This window comes from Rana temporaria, chromosome 13 (assembly GCF_905171775.1).
Source record: "Rana temporaria chromosome 13, aRanTem1.1, whole genome shotgun sequence".
NCBI classification, from domain to species: domain Eukaryota; kingdom Metazoa; phylum Chordata; class Amphibia; order Anura; family Ranidae; genus Rana; species Rana temporaria.
In genome coordinates, this window is record NC_053501.1 from 42,583,915 (window position 1) to 42,603,160 (window position 19,246).

The window sequence follows — 19,246 nt, forward strand, 5'->3', positions numbered from 1 at the left end:
TTTGGTCCGACTTCAATGATATTCAATGGGCCTGAAGTAGGATCAATGTAGGACCAAAAGTAGTACAGGGAGCATTTTCAAAGTCGGACCGACTTGTGTAGGACGCTACAAGACGCTCTCATAGGGAAACATTGAACACAGAGCAAAATAGGATGAAAGTAGTGTAGTAGTGTGAACCCAGCCTCAGGCCTCATGCACATTGCACATTATAACAATGCATCATTAGCTTTAGCCATAGAATGAATTTTGCAGCAGCGTTTTTCATTGTTTTTTTTTTTTTAGAGTTTGCGTTTTTTTTAGCAAAACTATACTCCCACAAAAGCTTAAAGTGGATGTAAACCCACTTCCATCTTTTCTAAACTACTGCCATAGTGCTGATCTATAAGGATATAGATGCCTCCAGCATGTAGCCTTACCTGTCAAATCTTTCCCCTCTGTCTGTTATAAGAACTGAAAAACTGCAGATTCTGTATGTGGATCTGTTGTCTGGAGCTCGGTGGGTGGAGTTGTGATGTCAGTAGACTCCCCGCCCACCTCCTGTGTATTCCTTACAATAAATTCTGCTATGATCACTAACATCCATTCGAAATCCAGAAAAGTAACCACATGACTTCAGAAAAGGAGTGGGGGTGGGAATTAAAAAATAATGCCTATCTCCAGGCTAGTTCATGAGATATGTAAATAACCTGTCACTCACAGCAAGGGGGCGGAACGGACTAAGGTTTTTGTAAGTCCGTTTTATTTCACTGAACAATAAAAGAGGATTGCTCAGAGCTGGATTTACACTGTGTGGCAAGACTGGGCACAGATAGGAAATCGTATACTGTACATTGTGACATCAAAAATAAAAAATTCGGATTTACATCCAATCAAAAAAGGTCATAAATGCTGAATAGCCAAGGTTTTTAGAGTTTTTCTGAGATGGATCGTTTTTACAGCTGAAAAACTCCTCTGCAAACCCACTACTTCTGTGGGGTTTTCCAGCCATGAATCACCCCTACCCAAAAAGAAGCAGATAAAAGCCTATGTGTGCATGGACACATAGGATAACATGCTGGAGTGTTTACTGGCTTCAGAAAAAAAAAATGCCGTAAAAACGTCCAGTGTGCATGAGGACTAAAATGTATCTATCCAGTTATATTTTATGCATTTAGGAATTTTAAACAATTTACTGAGCTGCCAGAACTAGTTCTTGAGGCAGTCTATTGCACATGTTCACAGCTCATACTGTGAAGAAGCCTTTCTGTATGTTGAATCTCTTCATCTCCCCTGAGACAGCGGTTGAGTGCTGCCATCTTGGATGTAATGAAAGCATCCTCGGCAGACTCAAAGCTGTCACTCAAGTGATACTGTATAGTGTACCCCTTAGCTGCTACAGAAGAGGGGCTGGGTCTGCACAATAATTAGACACTCCCAGAAGGGGGAGGGCTATGACATGCAACGGAGGAGAGGACAAGCAAACTGACTCTTCTGAAACAGTAAGATGTGTTGGCAAGTTGAAAATATTAGATTTTCTGTTGTGGTTGCATTTGTTTTGTTCGTTTTTAGGCAAAGATTAATTTTCCACAAGTGCTGACCACCTCAGAAATGCCGTGTTCTTGTCACTTACTATGAACTGAAAGCACAAGCCATCTTTTGTAAACCACAATTTCCTCTGCCCACCATGTAACCGGGATGAAGAGAGTAAGACATGTTTGCAGTCTAAGGCCCGGATTCACGTAGAACTGCGTATCTTTGTGCGGGCGTAACGTATCCTATTTACGTTACGCCTCCGCAACTTTGACAGGCAAGTGCCGTATTCTCAAACCAAAGTTGCGGCGGCGTAGCATAAATAGGCCGGCGTAAGCCCGCCTAATTCAAATGTGGTAGATGTGGGCGTGTGTTATTTAAATTTAATGTGACCCAGTGTAAATGACGCTTTTTACGAACGGCGCATGCGCAGTCCGTAAAAGTATCCCAGTGCGCATGATCCAAATTAACCCGCAAGAAGCTAATGCTTTCGACGTAAACGTAAATAACGTCCAGCCCTATTCGCGAACGACTTACGCAAACGACGTAAAATTTTCAAAATTCGACGCGGCAACGACGTCCATACTTAACATTGGTACGCCGCATGTACGCCTCATATAGCAGGGGTAACTTTACGCCGGGAAAAGCCTAAAGTAAACGGCGTATCTGTACTGCGTCGGCCGGGTGTACAATCGTGAATTCGCGTATCTAGCTGATTTACATATTTCTAGGTGTAAATCAGCGTACACGCCCCTAGCGGCCAGCGTAAATATGCAGTTAAGATACAACGGCGTAAGAGACTTAGGCCGGTCGGATCTAATACAAATCTATGCGTAACTGATTCTAAGAATCAGGCGCATAGATACGACGGATCAGATTCAGAGTTACGACGGCATATCTGGAGATACGCTGGCGTAACACGTACGAGAATCTGGGCCTAAATCAGCAGAGTAGTCCGAGTGACAACCAATGCTCCCTCCATATATACAGTGAAGGAGTGAAAATAGAGAGCCAGAGACGGAAAGGGTGTTATTTACAAGATTACCAGGTGGAAAAGTAAAACAATTTGAAAAAATTAAAAAAGAAGGCTAAAGGCAGGCCCCTTATCAAGGAATAATAAGCTGCAATATACCGCAATACTTTTGTTTTTGGGTTTAGATATGGTTTACATTATTAATGAAGCTAATATTTCTGCTTATATTTTGACTTGCCATGAGTTAGTACAGTTGCAGGGTAACAGCCTACAGATACTGACTAAGGATGAGCTCACGTGCAGACCCCGCCAGGAAGTTGGCACTGCGCTGATCACAGGCAGTGAGACATTGTCCCGATGTGTGGCTGCAGAGATCAGGGAATGTCTCACTGCCTGTGATTAGCGCAGTGCAGTGCCGACTTCCTGGCGAGCTCTGCATGTGGGCTGTGCGAACACGCCGGAGCTCATCCTTAATAATAACAAATTATGTAATGATATGGTAATTTGATAAAGGGAAACACCATATATTCGTAAAACGATTTTTTTTGGCAAATTTCTATTGAGGAGAAACCATAGTACAATGTATTTGGTCCAACTTTTTACGTTTATATATGTTTAAACTGATCTGTTTATATTTAAAATATAAGAAAATGCAATAACACGGGATTCCCAGCTATTTTTTTTTCTTTAAAAAAGGAATAGCATGAGCGGTTTACCCTTATGCCGCGTATACACGATCATTTTTCGGGTTGTAAAAAACTAAGTTTTTCAGCCTCTAGAAAAAAACTAAGTTTTTTTCAACTTAATCATTAAAACGACGTTGCCTACACACGATAGTGAAAAAAATGCTCTAGCAAAGCGCGGTGATGTACAATACGTACGACGGCACTATAAAGGGGAAGTTCCATGCGGATGACGCCACCCTTGGGGCTGCTTTTGCCGATTTCGTGTTTGTAAAAGACGATTTGCGCTTTTCTGTTTGTTACAGCGTGATGAATGTGCTTACTCCATTACGAACGGTAGTTTTACCAAAACGAGCGCTCCCGTCTCATAACTTGCTTCTGAGCATGCGCGGGTTTTTCACGTCGTTAAAGCCCACACACGACCATTTTTTACAAGCCGAAAAACTACATAGTTTAAAACGTCGTAAAAAAATAGAGCATGTTCGAATATATATATATTTTTTTTTCGTTTTTCAGAACCCGAAAAATGCTTTGAAGCCCACACACCATCGTTTTAAATGACATTTTTAAAAAACTTCGTTTTTTACAACTCGAAAAATGATTGTGTGTACGCGGCATCAGACTCGCTCTCTTGTTCATTAAAACTTGGAGCTGGCTGGAAAATGGGGTCAGTCACTTTGATGCTTAGTAAATTAGTTTGCAATGCAAATTATAATTGCACCTTTAGCTACTGTACTCTATAAAAAAAAAATAAAAGAGAGATAAGGAGAGTCTGGTCAACAAACAATATTTCAGATTTTCTTGACCAAAATATACAGTTTATTATTTTCTAAAAAAAAAAAAGTGCTTGGGTTCAACCATTAAATAAAAAAAAAAACACCCCATACAAAACTACTATACATTGCTATTAAAAAAAAAAAAAGTACAGAGGTGCGTTCTGTGCAGGTTCTGTTTAACATTAGTCTTGTCTGCAAAAAGCACATTACACAGACACGTGTGCACTGAAATTTTTGGTATGCATGATCAATGTGCCAATTCAAATGCACCCTTCAAGAAACAGGTTCAAATGCGCAGTACAAATGATCATTCCTTTGATCAAACTGGATATTTTGTTAAAATACTTCAGTTCCAACTGCAGTCACTTTTTACCACGATTCCTCCTACTGTGCAGCATTTCTGGCACCACTTGCTACTACTCAATAACTAACTGACAGTACCGGTTTATTATTTTGAACATGAAGTTCTTGTGAAAATGTCCAATGACAGGAGCGACATTTGTTTAAATATAAACCCTCACTTTGAATATTTACTGTATTGTATTCTGTTCAAATACACAGCATGGCAAAAACCAGGGGGGGGGGACTTTCTTGGGACCATTTTCTCAGGAAAGCAGAACACAGGTAGTTATTACTTAAAACAATCCAGATTGTTGATTCCCAGATACCAGCATTCCCACATAGACACACAAACTCTGATACAACAGAAACACAAATGTCAGCACACACTTGCAGTAAGTGCCATGTCAATGGAAACCACAGAGCAAACTGGCACAGTGCGTTCTTACGTGTTTGATTTGTATGATGATGCCCACGGTATAGCCTAAGAATACTGTAAACTTCAGTAAGGCCTCATTCACACGGGCATACTTAAAGTGGAAGTAAACAACCCATTGATTTAAAAGTTAAAAAAAAAAGTTCCATTCCCGCCACGTGCTGGAAATGTACCTGTCACATTGGCTGTGCCCTCAACCAAACTGTCAAACCATTCAATGGCTGGTGTCACACCTGATCACATGTGCAGCATCATGGCAGTTTAGGCTGCATTCACACCTTAGCGTAGGCGATTTGCAGCGTTTACCGCGACAAATTGCAGCGTTTTTTACCGCGATTTGCCGCGACAAAACGCATCGTTTTTACCGCGACAAAACGCAGCGTTTTTACCGCGATTTGCCGCGACAAAACGCAGCGGTTTTTACCGCGGTTTTGTATAGGTCATTGTCGGCTATGGAAAACGCCGAAGCCGCCCGATACGCGCGACAAAAAAGGGCCCGGGACTTGTTTCAGCTTCAGGCGTTCAGCATGGAGATGTGAACCATCTCCATAGACAATAATGTCATTTTTCCCCTCCAGCGTATTGTAGCATCGCGCTACAGGCGACAAAACGCCTAGGTGTGAATGCAGCCTTGGGATTAAACAGTGGCCAAGATGGTAGCTTCCTTGGCTGAAAACGATAGGAAGGTTTACTTCCACTTTAAAGGGGTTGTAAAGGTTTGTTTTATATTTTCTAAATAGGTTCCTTTAAGCTATTGCATTGTTGGTTCACTTACCTTTTTCTTCCATTTCCCTTCTAAATGTTTTTTTTTTCTCCTTTGTCTGAATTTCTCACTTCCTGTTCCTCCTCAGTAAACTTGCCACCATCATCCGGGCGGTGGTTAGTCAGCCTGAACAGCTTACTGAGGAGGAACAAGAAGTGAGAAATTCAGACAAAGAAAAAAAAACATTTATAGCTAGATTCAGAAAGAGTTAAGCCGGTGTATCAGTAGATACGCCGGCTTAACTCTGAATCTAAGCCGTCGTACATTTAAGTGTATTCTCAAATTGAGATACACTTAAATGTAGCGAAGATACGACAACCTGCACCATCATATCTTAGCTGTCTAGTTCCGCCGGCCGCTAGGGGCGTGAACGCTGATTTACGCCTAGAATGAGTAAATCAGCGAGATACGCCTATTCATGAACGTACGCTTGCCCGTCGCAGTAAAGATACGCCGTTTCCGTAAGGCGTTTTCAGGCGTAAAGTTAGTCGAACAAAAAGCTGGCCTAGCCAATGTTAAGTAAGGACGTCGTTCCCGCGTCGAATGTTGAAAATTTTACGTCGTTTGCGCAAGTCGTCCGTGAATGGGGCTGGGCGTAATTTACGTTCACGTCAAAACCAATAATCTTTGCGGCGTACTTTGGAGCAATGCACACTGGGATATGTCAATCACGTCGGGTCATGGTTTATTTACATAAAACACGCCCACCTCTTCACAATTTGAATTAGGCGTGCTTACGCCAGCCCATTTACGCTACGCCGCCGTAACTTAGGAGGTAAGTGCTTTGTGAATACAGCACTTGCCTCTCTGACTTACGGCGGCGTAGCGTAAATACAATACGCCGGCTCAAAAATACGCCGCCCTACGTGAATCCAGCTATTAGAAGGGAAATCGAAGAAAAAGGTAAGTGAACCAACAATGCACTAGCTTAACCACTTGCTTACTGGGCACATAAACCCCCTTCGTTCCCAGGCGAAATCTCAGCGTCCGGCACTGCGTCGCTTTAACTGACAATTGCGCGGTCGTGCGACGTGGCTCCCAAACAAAATTGGCGTCCTTTTTTCCCCACAAATAGAGCTTTCTTTTGGTGGTATTTGATCACCTCTGCGGTTTTTATTTTTTGCGCTATAAACAAAAAAAGAGCAACAATTTAAAAAAAATATATATTTTTTTTACTTGTTGCTATAATAAATATCCCAATTTTTTTTTAAAAAACTATTTTTTTTCTCAGTTAAGGCCGATACGTATTTTTCGACGTATTTTTGTAAAAAAAAAAAAAAAAAATCACAATAAGCGACTGGTTTGCGCAAAAGTTATAGCGCCTACAAAATGGGGAACAGAATTATGATTTTTTTTATTATTTTTTTTTTTACTAGTAATGGCGGCGATCTGCGATTTTTATTGGGACTGGGATATTGCGGCGGACGTATCGGACACTTTTGACACAAATTTGGCGCCATTCACATTTATACGGCGATCAGTGCTATAAAAATGCACTAATTCCTGTATAAATGTGACTGGCAGTGAAGGGGTTAACACTAGGGGGTGAGGAAGGGGTTAAATGTGTAGCCTGGGTGTGTTATAACTGTGTGGGGGGAGGGGGGTGACTGGGGGAGGGGACCGATGCTGTGTCTCTATGTACAAGAGACACAGATCGGTCTCCTCTCCTCTGACAGCACGTGGAGCTCTGTGTTTACACACAGAGCTCCACGTCCCTGCTGTCACCTGCCGTGTCACCGACGATCGCGTGTACCCGGCGGACATCGCGGCCGCCAGGTACACGCATCGGGTCTTCGGCGATGCGTCGGGACAGTTTTTACCCGCCGCGCGCCACCCAGTGGCGCGCGCGGGTAATGCACATAAAGGCCGTTTTTAAACGGCCACTTGGCACTTGAGAGCCGCACTGCGGACGTATTTCGTCTATAGCGCGGATCTCAAGTGGTTAAAGGAACCCATTTAGAAAATAAAAAACTAACCTTTACAACCCCTTTAAGCATACGCCCAGTTGAGGGACATGTTTTGCCTGCACAGGTATTAAGACCGTCCCATTCACATCAACTGCAATGCAGCAGCTGCATGGACACATCCGTTGCTCACTATTTCATATCCATGTGGGTGTGGGTTCTGGTGTGGATCCCTGAACGCACACTGTCTGCTTTTAGGGAGTCGCACCCACATGGATGTCAAATTGGGAGCGGTAACAGTTTCCAAGCAGCCGCTGCATTCCAATTGGTATGAATGGGACAGCCTGTATGCAGAAGCACAGAGCACCTATGTATTCTCTACAGGCAAAACACGCACGTTTAAATATGCATGTGTGAACAAGGCCGAACAAGATATTACAAATCAACTGGACTGATTAACCGGTTTGAAAACTTAACTGGAACACACAGTGGAACTACGAAAGGGGATTTTTCCATCTATAAAGTTAATGTTAAAGTAATATATAATAAACAATTGCAGAATAGCAGCTTATTCTTTCCTCTGGCAATAGGAATAAAATGGTGCCTATTGCACTTTACCCAACCACTTATAAAAATCCTTGTACCCCAAAGCTTAGTTGAGAAGGACTGAAAACCTCTTCAGAGCTTTCTCTGAACCCAGCCAGATGACACAACTTACTTTATTATAATGAGAGCAAGGTAAAACCATTTACTCTTTTATAACTATAGTGCCAGTCACCTTCTATACTGCAGTTTGACCTGACCATCTTTTGCTTGAGCATACAAAAAGCACTATGTACCCAAATGTCATCATTGGGTTTAGAAAAAAAAAAAAAAAATAATAAATACAACTCTATTTCCCATAAATATATGGGTAATCCTTAACCGAATGCAAAGTAATAGAAGATATTTTGCAACCCACACAAAGGGGGTTATTTACGAAAGGCAAATCTATTTTGCACTGAAAGTGCACTTTCAAGTGCAGTCATTGTAGAAGGGGACATGCAAGAAAAATAAACAAACAGCATTTTTTTTTTTTTTTTAAATGTATTTTGTGCATGTACTCGAGAGAGGAGCCGGACTGCAGGAGTTGGGAGTAGGCAGGCCTCCCCCAGAGGCAATCTGCCACCTTTCTCCATGCCCCGGGTGGCGATGGCGGGTGTGTGAGGGGGTCCTTCCACACAGCCCACCCTACCTGCTCCGCTTTGAAGCCCAACGGGGCAGAGGGACTCCCTATAAGGGAGTGAGAGGATCTAGCCCGCTCAACCAGCCCCGTTAGTCCTTCGCCTCTCTTTTTAGAGACCGCGTGGTCAAAGTGCATGCATGTTAACCCAATTTTGAGTGCGTGTAAGTGTGGTGGTTTTTGTGGGAGGGGGGTGGGCGTACTAAGCGCAGGCTTACCTTGCATAGCACACCCACCGGGAGCTGGGCTGAGACCACCAAACTCAATTCACATGTAGCCGAGACCGGGATCCGAACCCCTAGCTGCAGAGGTGAATGGCTTGTCAGCGCAGTGCCAATCGCGTTGAGCCACCGCAGCTCCCAGCATTTTTGCTTGCACATGATTGGATGATAAAATCAGCAGAGCTTCCCCTAATTTCAGATCTACCCCTCAGATCTAAAGCGATCTACAGCGACTGCACTTTCAAGTGCACTTGCAGTGCAAAGTGGATTTGCCTTTCGGAAATAACCCCCAAAGTACGTTCATTCTTTACAAGTGCCATTTGTTGCCTCTCCACTAATCCCTACATTGATCTGCATCTGCTAACAATGCTGGTTCTGTGCAGCCTAAAGCTGGGTACACACGGGTTCAGTAGGAACTGGATGTCTTGCGGCCCATGTGTACAGCTCTTCAGTCAACAGAAGCTGAACGAGCATGCTGGAAAACTCATACCGGAAAACCAGCATCCGATCAGCACTCATAGATATTGGCTGATCACTGTATTCTGCCAGGAACAGGGGGGGACCCTTGTCAAAACATAATAGCCCAGCAAGAGGATTGCTCAGATGTGTTAGTACAGCAATCAGTACGGTTTGTTTTCGCTCAGCCTACTAGGTTAACCGAAAAAAAAAAAATCCTGTTGTGTACTTAGCATTAGATATTGTGTTATATTGAGTCATTGTTGTTGTATTAGACTGTGCTCTTACAGTTTGCGTGTAAAGAACTAGTGCACAACGCTCTTTGGCTTGACCGTCTGGTGCCATGTTTGTATTGTTTTAGCCAGTTGTTTAAAGGTGAAAGCATGAGCTACAAACAATGTGTCACAAAAAAAGAAAAAAAACCACACATATTAGCAATGAGTCATCTGTGACCTGTTAACAAGAATGAAATGCTTCTCATTCATTCTGTATCCGACATGTTACTGCTGACAAAACAAACGACTGAAGGACAAAACACTGAACAACAGTGATCCCTAGCCATCAAGAAAAAGAACATATTGGCCATGAAAGAGCAGCACTCACCTCACAGGGAGGGGGTTAGTATAGAAAGCAGAGATGCTGAAAAAGGTAAAGGGCAACACTTGGAGAAAAGGTTATATCAGGCACAAGGGAGCCAGCATGCAAAGATCCCAGAGAGGGTGTCAACGAGGCAGTGGGTGAGGAATAAGCAGCAAGTCATCCCAAAAGAAGCTCCTGATTGCTGGCAGCTGGGGTTTTTTCGTCTGCAATACAAAGCCAAACGGGAGTTGCGTCTCTGCATGTGCGCTGGGAATGCATCCCAGGGCTGAAGGATCTCACCTGCTGCCTTCCTTCCAAAATAGCCCATAACATGACCGTACAGGTCCTTCAGTGGAGCCTCGGCTGCCGTCCTGTGCTGCTTCTGCAGGGACACGCTGGCCTTAGGTTTCGAGAGAGCATGGACAACAGTTTTGTATACGCCTCCTAAAGAAGCATGAGAAGGGGCTCTCTCTTGACTGCTAGACCTCGGCCTTGTGCGGCCAGCTTCCTTCTGCACTTGAGAGGGAGGATAGGTTACATCAGTTTGGTCACTACCTGTCTGGCTAATTCCAGATGCTAATCTCACTGCCCCCATGGCTGCAAATGCTGTTGGCTTGCCTGGATCTACAACAATGGAAGAGTTTGAACTTAAACCACTTAATTTCCGTAGCCTGGCCTTCCAAGGGGCATCTTTGTTCTCCATGGAATTGCAGAAGAGCACCGCCTCAGTGCCTGGGCGGAAGGAGACCTGCACAGTGCTGCGTTTCCGGCGCATTGCTTTGGCCTTATGTGTCATAGACTCGCACAGATGCTTTATGTTGGGCCCATGTTCACTCTGGTGAGATTGAGAAGATGGCGATTCGAGACCTTCATCTTCCTCAGCAGCTTGCTGTCTAAAAAAAGCTCTTTTCCGGTCACCTTGCTCCATGGCAGTTTTATCACTGTCAAAGATTTCCCCATCGGCCAGAATCCTTACATGGACATCCCTGCTCCTACCACCAACCTTTAACCCCCCTGCTTTTTTAGGAATGTGTTCTTCTAAGCCTGCACTACACTCAGTCTGTTGAACATTGGAATGCGTGCAAGGAAGCCCCTCGGAAAAAACTGAATAGACTTCTCCTTTAACACATGACTCAAGCTCTGTAGAATGCTCCATTTTCTGATCCACAAATGTGGATGTCAACTTATTTTTTGCTACCCCTTCCTCTTTTAAATAAGCCCATAAACGTGGCAAAAGATCTGTCCCTTCTAACTCCTCATACCATCCCTGATCAATGTCTGCATCTGTCAATCCAGCTGAGCCAGCCAACTGGCAAAGGTGATCATATATACTGCCATCGGCCTGTGTTAGGGGTGCTTCCTGACAGTGTGGGTTAGCACAAAAGGGATCCGAAGTCTGAGGGGAAGGATGGTCTGCAACAGGCACTGCACCTTTCAGTCTCTCAGCTGCAAAGGGCCCCACGATGTCAGAGGTGCTGCTACTACGAGGCAGAGTTGTGGTTTCTTCGTGAATGGCTCCAAAGGTCTCTGAAGGGGTCTCTTCACTCTGAGAATAATGCCTTACCCGTTGTGGACGGGGAAGCACTGGGGCATCCTCCATTTCTGTCAAACAAGAGAAAACAGGAATCAAATTTTCAACTAAGGATACAATATTGTTACATTCAATAAAAGGCAACTCCAGCTAAAATGTTATATATCTGTGTTAATTAGTAAGCAGATTTGCATGCTGGCCTTGTTTTTTTTATCTATATGGGACTCAAGAAGTAAGCTTCCCCCCATTCCCAGTTCCCTTCCAACTGCCACGGCCATGACAAAGCCAAATAATGGTGCCATGAGAGTCCCCCATATCATATACTAACCTTTGGTATAACCTTTTGGGAAAAGAAAGAAAACAAATAACATTTGTAACTCAAAGGCTGGTTCACACCAGATGCTTTCCAGTGCATTTTTATTGTGCATCAAAACTGTATAGACAGTGTTTAACATGGGTTCCAATGGCTCTTGTTAACACCAGTACAGTGTGTTCCAGTGCAGTCAACAAAAGGAGAACCTGTTGCATTTTTTCTGTATGCAACACATCTGGAACATGGCAAAAAACATAAAAAATGCACTGGAACACACACACATCCCTTATTTGGCATAACAATAAAATGAGAAAAAAAATGGAATGCATTAAAAACACACCGGAATGCATCAAACACGTGCACACAGAAAAGCATTGGGAAAGCAGAAACTGCGGTGTGAACTGGCCCTAGGATTTAAAAATAAATTGAGATTCAACCCATTGCTGCTACCCTAAGCCTAAAACAATGCATTTTGCTGGAGTTGTCCTTTAAACTTGGGGGGGGGGGGGGGGGGGGAAGGAACGAAAAGGAAACTTTTGAGTTAGCTTAACATTTTGTCACTGTGTAGAAAGAGGTTTAGATTAAAATAGATTCAACAGAGATTGGAATACTAGGAAAAGCAATGTTTCTAAACTTCTTTTTACACAGAACATTCAACAAATTCAAGCCCAATGGTATTCATTTGCTTTGGGTGTCATCAGGATAGGGGTTAGTGTTAGGTAAGCTTTAGTTAGTACAAAGGTTTCCATAAAAATAAACAGCATGCATAGGAAGGCAGAGAGAGCCAAAGCTGATGCATACAAACTGTCTTTAGATTACACCCAAGCCTGATGTCCATTAACTCAACTTGCAGACTACGGGCCAAATTCAGAGAGCTTCGCCTATCTTTAGGCGGGCGTAGCGTATCTCAGATACACTACGCCGCCGTAAGTTTGAGCAGCAAGTTGTGTATTCACATAGAACTTGCGCTGAAACTTACGGCGGCGCAGTGTAACTGGGCCAGCGTAAGCCCGCCTAATTCAAAATAGGCTGGTTGGGGGCGTGTACTATGTAAAATAGTAGTGACCCAACGTTTTTAACGAACGGCGCTTGTGCCGTCCGTGGACGTATCCCAGTGCGCATGCTCCAAATGACGTCGGCAAATCGTCATGCTTTCGACGTGAATGTAAGTTACGTCCAGCCCTATTCGCGAACGACTTACGCAAACGACGTAAAAAATTAAAATTTTGTCGCGGGAACGACAGGCATACTTAACATTGGCTGCGCCTCATAGACCCAGGGGCAACTTTACGCCGGAAAAAGCCTAACGTAAACGACGTAAAAAACATGCGCCGGGCGGACGTACGTTTGTGAATCAGCGTATCTACCTAATTTGCATATTCCTCGCTGAAATCGACGGAAGCGCCACCTAGCGGCCAGCGTAAATATGCAGCCTAAGATATGACGCTGTAAGAGACTTACGCCGGTCGGATCTTAGGGAAATCAATGCGTAACTGATTCTAAGAATCAGGCGCATAGATACAACGGCGCCCAATCGGACTTACAACGGCATATCTGGAGATACGCCGTCGTAAATCTGTGTGAATCTGGCCCTACATTTTTTTTTAACACACAATAGCAATCCTGCTTTGTAGTCTAGAGTTCAATTCTGACCTCTGCACCGCCTACATGCAGTTTGTTTGTCCTTTACATGTTTGTGCAGTCCTATATTGAGTGCCCCAATTGTTGGCAAGGACCAACGTGTTTCCGTTTTCTATGTAAATAACTGGACTGGCACAATCTAGGCTTAATGTCAAATGGGCCAATTGCACTCTTGAAAAACAGCTTTGTTTTGGTAAATTTGCTAGCTAGCAGTTTGTTGGGAACCTCACCAAGGATGAGATGAGCACTGCCACAGTATGCCACCTATTGTTTTTTGTTTTGTGCAAGACAGCATATTTATTAGGGTTGTCCCGATACCACTTTTTTAGGACCGAGTACAAGTACCGATACTTTTTTTCATGTAGTCGCCGATACCGAATACCGATACTTTTTTTAAATGTCATGTGACAGTTTTCAAACCACAATACAGACTAAGGATATTTTCTTTAGAATTATGAAGAACTCTAACTCAAGACATTATAAAAGAATAAAAATGAGTAAAAATGAATAAAAATGTTTTATTTGCTTGTCACGCAGTAGTAATAAAACTCAAAGAATTTTCATAGAACATGTTGATAAATACAAAAATCGGGAGCATTTGCGCGAGTACGAGTACTCCCGCAAATACTCGGTATCGGTCCCGATACCGATACTAGTATCGGTATCTGGACAACCCTAATATTTATAATATGAAAATCACTTAAAGGAGTTGTAAAGGAAAAAAATGTTTTGCCTAAAATTATTGTCTGCAAGGTAGACAGAATAGTGTAATGATTCTGTTAAAAAACGAGTAAATACCTATTAAATTCCTTCATCTATATCACCTCCGGCATTCTAGTTTCTGTTCTCTCATTCACTTCCTGGTTTGCATCGTTCGTTCATGTAAGAAATACATTTCCCAGTATGCATTGCAGCACACACAGTAATTCACACCTCCTTGAAGTCTCTAACACGTAGAGAGCGTCCTGCCGCACAGATGTAGTTCCCAGGAGGGGGCGAGCACGTTACTGACCACCGCAGTAAACCCTCCCATCACGGTGGTCAGTAAAATCAGACAAGCAGGAAGTGAACAGAACAGAGAAGAAATAGAGCAATTTCTGAGCAAAAACGAACAATGAGGAAGTGAAAAGAGGAATGTCTGCAGGTAAAGGATGCTTATTATAAAAAAAAAGTTTTTCCTTTACAACCTTTAGGCTACTACTGCATACATCTTAAAATAAAAAAATAAAAAAGGAAAAGAGAATTAATGTTCTTTGCTTTGGAAAATAGAAGTGAATTGGGACTTGGACTTTTTAGGCACAGTTTTACTGTCCCAACTCTCTTCTATTTTCCATATTCATAGGATGTGGCACATTTCTATTTAAGTCGTATCCACAGTACCACTCTGTGGCATGATACAACGAAAATGTTTCTATTTTCCTTGCTTTATTTTTACATTTTTCTTGGTGTGAAGGGGGGGGGGGGGTTGAAGGGGGGCGGGGGGTCTCAAAAATAGAAATGTTTGCAGTTTAACACCAGGCAAATCTGATTGTGTTTGAGGTCTCTCTAAATTTTTAAAGTTTCTGTTTAGACATTTTCTATTGAGTCTAATGTCTCAAATAATAAACCACTCCAAAAATGTTATTTATCTTTTTCTAAACTTTTTTTTTTATATTTATAAGCCGATTTGTGTCTGTAAAGAAATCCATTCGTAGTACACTGCTGTGAACCATTGTCCTCATTTTATGCTGGCATTCATATAAATGGGTTTGTTTACCTACAAACCTATTATTTTGAATCTGAAGCTAAACAAACCCATTCATACCAGCAAACACCAGAGACTGATGCAGTGAGTGTAGGTGAAGGGGCAATATTTGGACAGGGAGAGGAATCGGAGTGATCCGATTAGGTATGATATGGGCAGGAGAAAAGTCGCCTGACAGGGGGAGAGAGCTGGGAGGAGGAGGAGTCGCCCTGGCAGGGGGAGAGGGCTGGGAGAATAGGAGTCGCCCTGGCAGGGGGAGAGGGCTGGGAGAATAGGAGTCGCCCTGGCAGGGGGAGAGGGCTGGGAGAATAGGAGTCGCCCTGGCAGGGGGAGAGGGCTGGGAGAATAGGAGTCGCCCTGGCAGGGGGAGAGGGCTGGGAAAATAGGAGTCGCCCTGGCAGGGGGAGAAGGCTGGGAGAATAGGAGTCGCCCTGGCAGGGGGAGAGGGCTGGGAGAATAGGAGTCGCCCTGGCAGGGGGAGAGGGAAGGGAGAGGCGTCGCCTGACAGGGGGAGAGGGCTGGGAGAGGCGTCGCCTGACAGGGGGAGAGGGCTGGGAGAGGCGTCGCCTGACAGGGGGAGAGGGCTGGGAGAGGCGTCGCCTGACAGGGGGAGAGGGCTGGGAGAGGCGTCGCCTGACAGGGGGAGAGGGCTGGGAGAGGCGTCGCCTGACAGGGGGAGAGGGCTGGGAGAGGCGTCGCCTGACAGGGGGAGAGGGCTGGGAGAGGCGTCGCCTGACAGGGGGAGAGGGCTGGGAGAGGCGTCGCCTGACAGGGGGAGAGGGCTGGGAGAGGCGTCGCCTGACAGGGGGAGAGGGGGGAGTCTGACAGGGGGAGAGAGCTAGGAGAGGAGTCATCCAACAGGGGGAGAAGGTCCTCTGAAGGGTATAACTGGCAAAGACACAGCTAGAAGAGGAGCCGATGACTGGGGCAATAAGGGGGCCAAGGAGAACAGGTGCATGTTGTCGGATAAGCAAAAGTACAACTGTTTGTATGCAGAGTTTACTTTCACAGGGGCAATTCAATTCAGGATCCATCTATGATCGCTTCTGAACCAGCAGGTAAGCAGCTTTGTATACACATTTACAAAAGCATTAAATGCAGCACCTGAATATTTAACAGCAGCCCTGAGCTCCTGACCTTCACTGGCAGGCTGCATGTTGGGTACTACTCATATTCCAGCTAGATAAATATTGTGAAAGCCGTTTAACCCAATTTTTTTAATGCTTTCCTACCCAAATATTTACTTTGGCCGTGAACTGTCTACTGTTCCAGAGGCACACAACTTCCTTAGGGTATTACCAAAACAGATTAGCAGTTAAGTCTTAACACGTTAATAATTACAGGTAGTAGTGCGCTACATAACCAGAGGTCAAAGAATTATTTTGACCTCTGTTGCACGTCATTCTAAAGGAATCCTAAGAGCTTGTTCTTAAATGTGTTAGTTATTCTACTGTGGTATGCTAGGTTAGTGAAGACTACACATATCACTTGAGTTCAAATACTGGAAAGAAAGCCTATAAAAGCCACATATACTGACTTATATGAGGGCAGAGCCAACTATGAAGGTTCAGAGCGTTTGGCTTCTGATGGCTTTGCAGCTGCTCTTAGAGGGTTCTGAAACTATCCAGAATGGGATTTAGATGAGACGAGCCTCACCAACAACTCAATTCATTTTGCACTTTCAGCCAGTTGAAATAAGAGGGCAAAGGTTTGCAACTACCAACACCTTTAAGGGAGTAAAAAAAAAACAGCAAACCAAATGAGCAAAAAGGGAAAATTGTGTAGCTCCGATTGTGTAATTCCTATAGTTATGAAAGACTACCAATTAGAAGTAAAAAACAAACACAAAAAGCAACTTGACTAGATTAGGCTATATATTTTCCTGTCTGGAGAAAGCAACGCAAACCAGTTAGAATTAAAGTGGCTGTAAAGGCTCAGAGTTTTTTATCTTCATGCATTCTATGCATGATAGTAAAATAACAAAACAATGTGCAGCTCCTCCCTCAGCCCCCCTAATACTTACCGGAGCCCCCATCCCGATCCAGCGATGTGCATGAGAGCCGTGTCTCTCCCAGGTTCCGTCCCTGCTTATTGGCTGAGACAGAAGCAGTAACCACTGGTTCTACTGTCAATCACAGTCAATGAGGTGAGAGCAGGGGTGGGGTCGAGGAGAGAGCAGGGGTGGGGTCGAGGAGAGAGCAGGGGTGGGGTCGAGGAGAGAGCAGGGGTGGGGTCGAGGAGAGAGCAGGGGTGGGGTCGAGGAGAGAGCAGGGGTGGGGTCGAGGAGAGAGCAGGGGTGGGGTTGAGCCACCCTTTGTGAGCTCCCATTCCAACCTGCTTGCTATGGGGGCACTAGGCAGGAGTCAGGAGTGCCAGCAGGGGACTCAAGAGGAGGAGGATCGGGGCTGTTCTGTGCAAAACTACTGCACAGAGCAGGTAAGTAAAAATGTTTGTTAATTTTAATCAAAAAAATAATAATCTGCCTTTAATATCACTTTAACAGAAAAATTATACAGTAGCCAGAAGTTTGTAAATGCTGAAATAAAAAAAAGTTATAAACAAACATCAAGCAATAAGCAATTACCAAGCACCAATATTAGTGCCTACATAACTTTATATATAATAGTGCAGAGAGCTATTAAGTCAGACATTCCCAAGCATGATTAACCCCCCCAGAAAAAAAATCTCTTTCATAATGGAACATAATTGCAAAAAGCTGACCAAGCTGTAGTTCAGATGTCTTATTTCGCATACATTTAGTAATAAAGTACAAGGGTTTTCCCCAGAAAATCCCAAAACTCCATCGGTCACCAAAGGAGTATTTATTGCAGTCTTGTTGCCTGATTTTTTTTTCAGTTTATCTCGTCTGCATGTAATATGAAGGGCCCCTAAAATAACATAATATGGGACTATAAAAAAAAGTAATAATAATTCATAATGTAAAGTTTTACAGTATAGAGTATAAACACAATTTAAAAATACTTTTAAACATACTTTAAGCAATTTGGTAGTGATGATGTGTTATTAAGACAATGAACTTCTTTTTTTAATGAAAACAAAAATGGGAAGTGTAAATGGGACTCAAACTTGGGATAATCAAATGGATTATACGATGAAAAACTACATAAAACTGAATTCTTTTTCAGCGAAAACCATCTGTCAAAATGATCTATAGATCTGAAGATAAACCTGGAGCTTTACGCAAATCTTTTTCTGTCCAAGTTGAGCTTGGCCCTTCTAACCATGCCTCCCATTTTGGTTCTTTGATGATATAGGCAGCATGGTTAACCAAGAGGAGCCCAGGAGGTAGTAAGTGTAAAAATCGAACTTTACTTTTTGAGAAAAAGTGGAAATTTACATACAGCTTTAACTGCCTATACCTTCAGATCTACCAGTCCTTTTAAAAAGGTGGTTTTCACTAAAGAGAATCCCAAAAAAAGCATAAAACATCTGAACCACAACCAAAGCCCATCTATTAGAAATATTTTTGAACAACTAAAGATTTCTGAGCTGAAGCCATTAAAACAAGTCATTAGGGAACGTGCACAATAACGAGGAGTTAAGAGAAGAGATTCCACCCTAACATTCATCTGTATTCAGTGTAGTTAATGGGGCTGCAGACAGTGGGTATGTGCGCAGACAGAGGTGCCACTACCTGACAGCTTATCGGAAAGCAGAGTGAGAACAATATCAGGCAGAAGGGGTTTGGAAGGATGGATCAGGACAGGTGCACTTTTAGCGCTGCGGATAGAGGCTGATGGCAGGGCACTGTCCCCAATGGATCGGCTCCTCATGGCTTTAAAAAAAGAAGAAGACAGAAAGACAGGAGAGATCGGGGAGAAAAGGGACCGGAAAGGAAAGAGAAGTGACTGATGAGTGCAGCAAAACCACAAGAAGCAGGCAGAAAGTGACAATATGCAAGTGGTGAGTGCGCTCCATACAGGAGGCACAGTAATGTGGAGGTGACGTTACAGATCATAATTAACAGCCAAGCAAAGACACAGGCAAAATATAAAGAACAGACGTATCTCAAACAGCAATATCACATGAAGCACAACACACGTACAAATAAGCAAATGTGGTCTTTGGGGAAGAATAAATGTTCTGAACACTAAACTCTAGGGGCTTATATTGAGAAATTTGTAATATCTAAAGG

At 43.5% G+C, this 19,246-nt stretch overlaps 1 protein-coding gene across 13 annotated transcripts in view; it reads right to left on the reverse strand.

Annotated features, from left to right (window-relative positions):
• RALGAPA1 (Ral GTPase activating protein catalytic subunit alpha 1) overlaps positions 1 to 19,246 on the reverse strand; it is a 290,205-nt gene that overhangs the window by 163,959 nt on the left and 107,000 nt on the right. For 6 of the 13 annotated variants that reach the window (XM_040333064.1, XM_040333063.1, XM_040333062.1 and 3 more), the window contains exons 17-18: positions 18,746 to 18,886; positions 10,162 to 11,463 (exon numbers count right to left, since the gene is read on the reverse strand). In XM_040333064.1, the coding sequence (XP_040188998.1) occupies positions 10,162 to 11,463; positions 18,746 to 18,886 (1,443 nt within the window). The remainder of the gene's footprint in view (positions 1 to 10,161; positions 11,464 to 18,745; positions 18,887 to 19,246) is intronic. The other 7 variants (XM_040333073.1, XM_040333072.1, XM_040333071.1 and 4 more) reach the window with 3 other exon arrangements.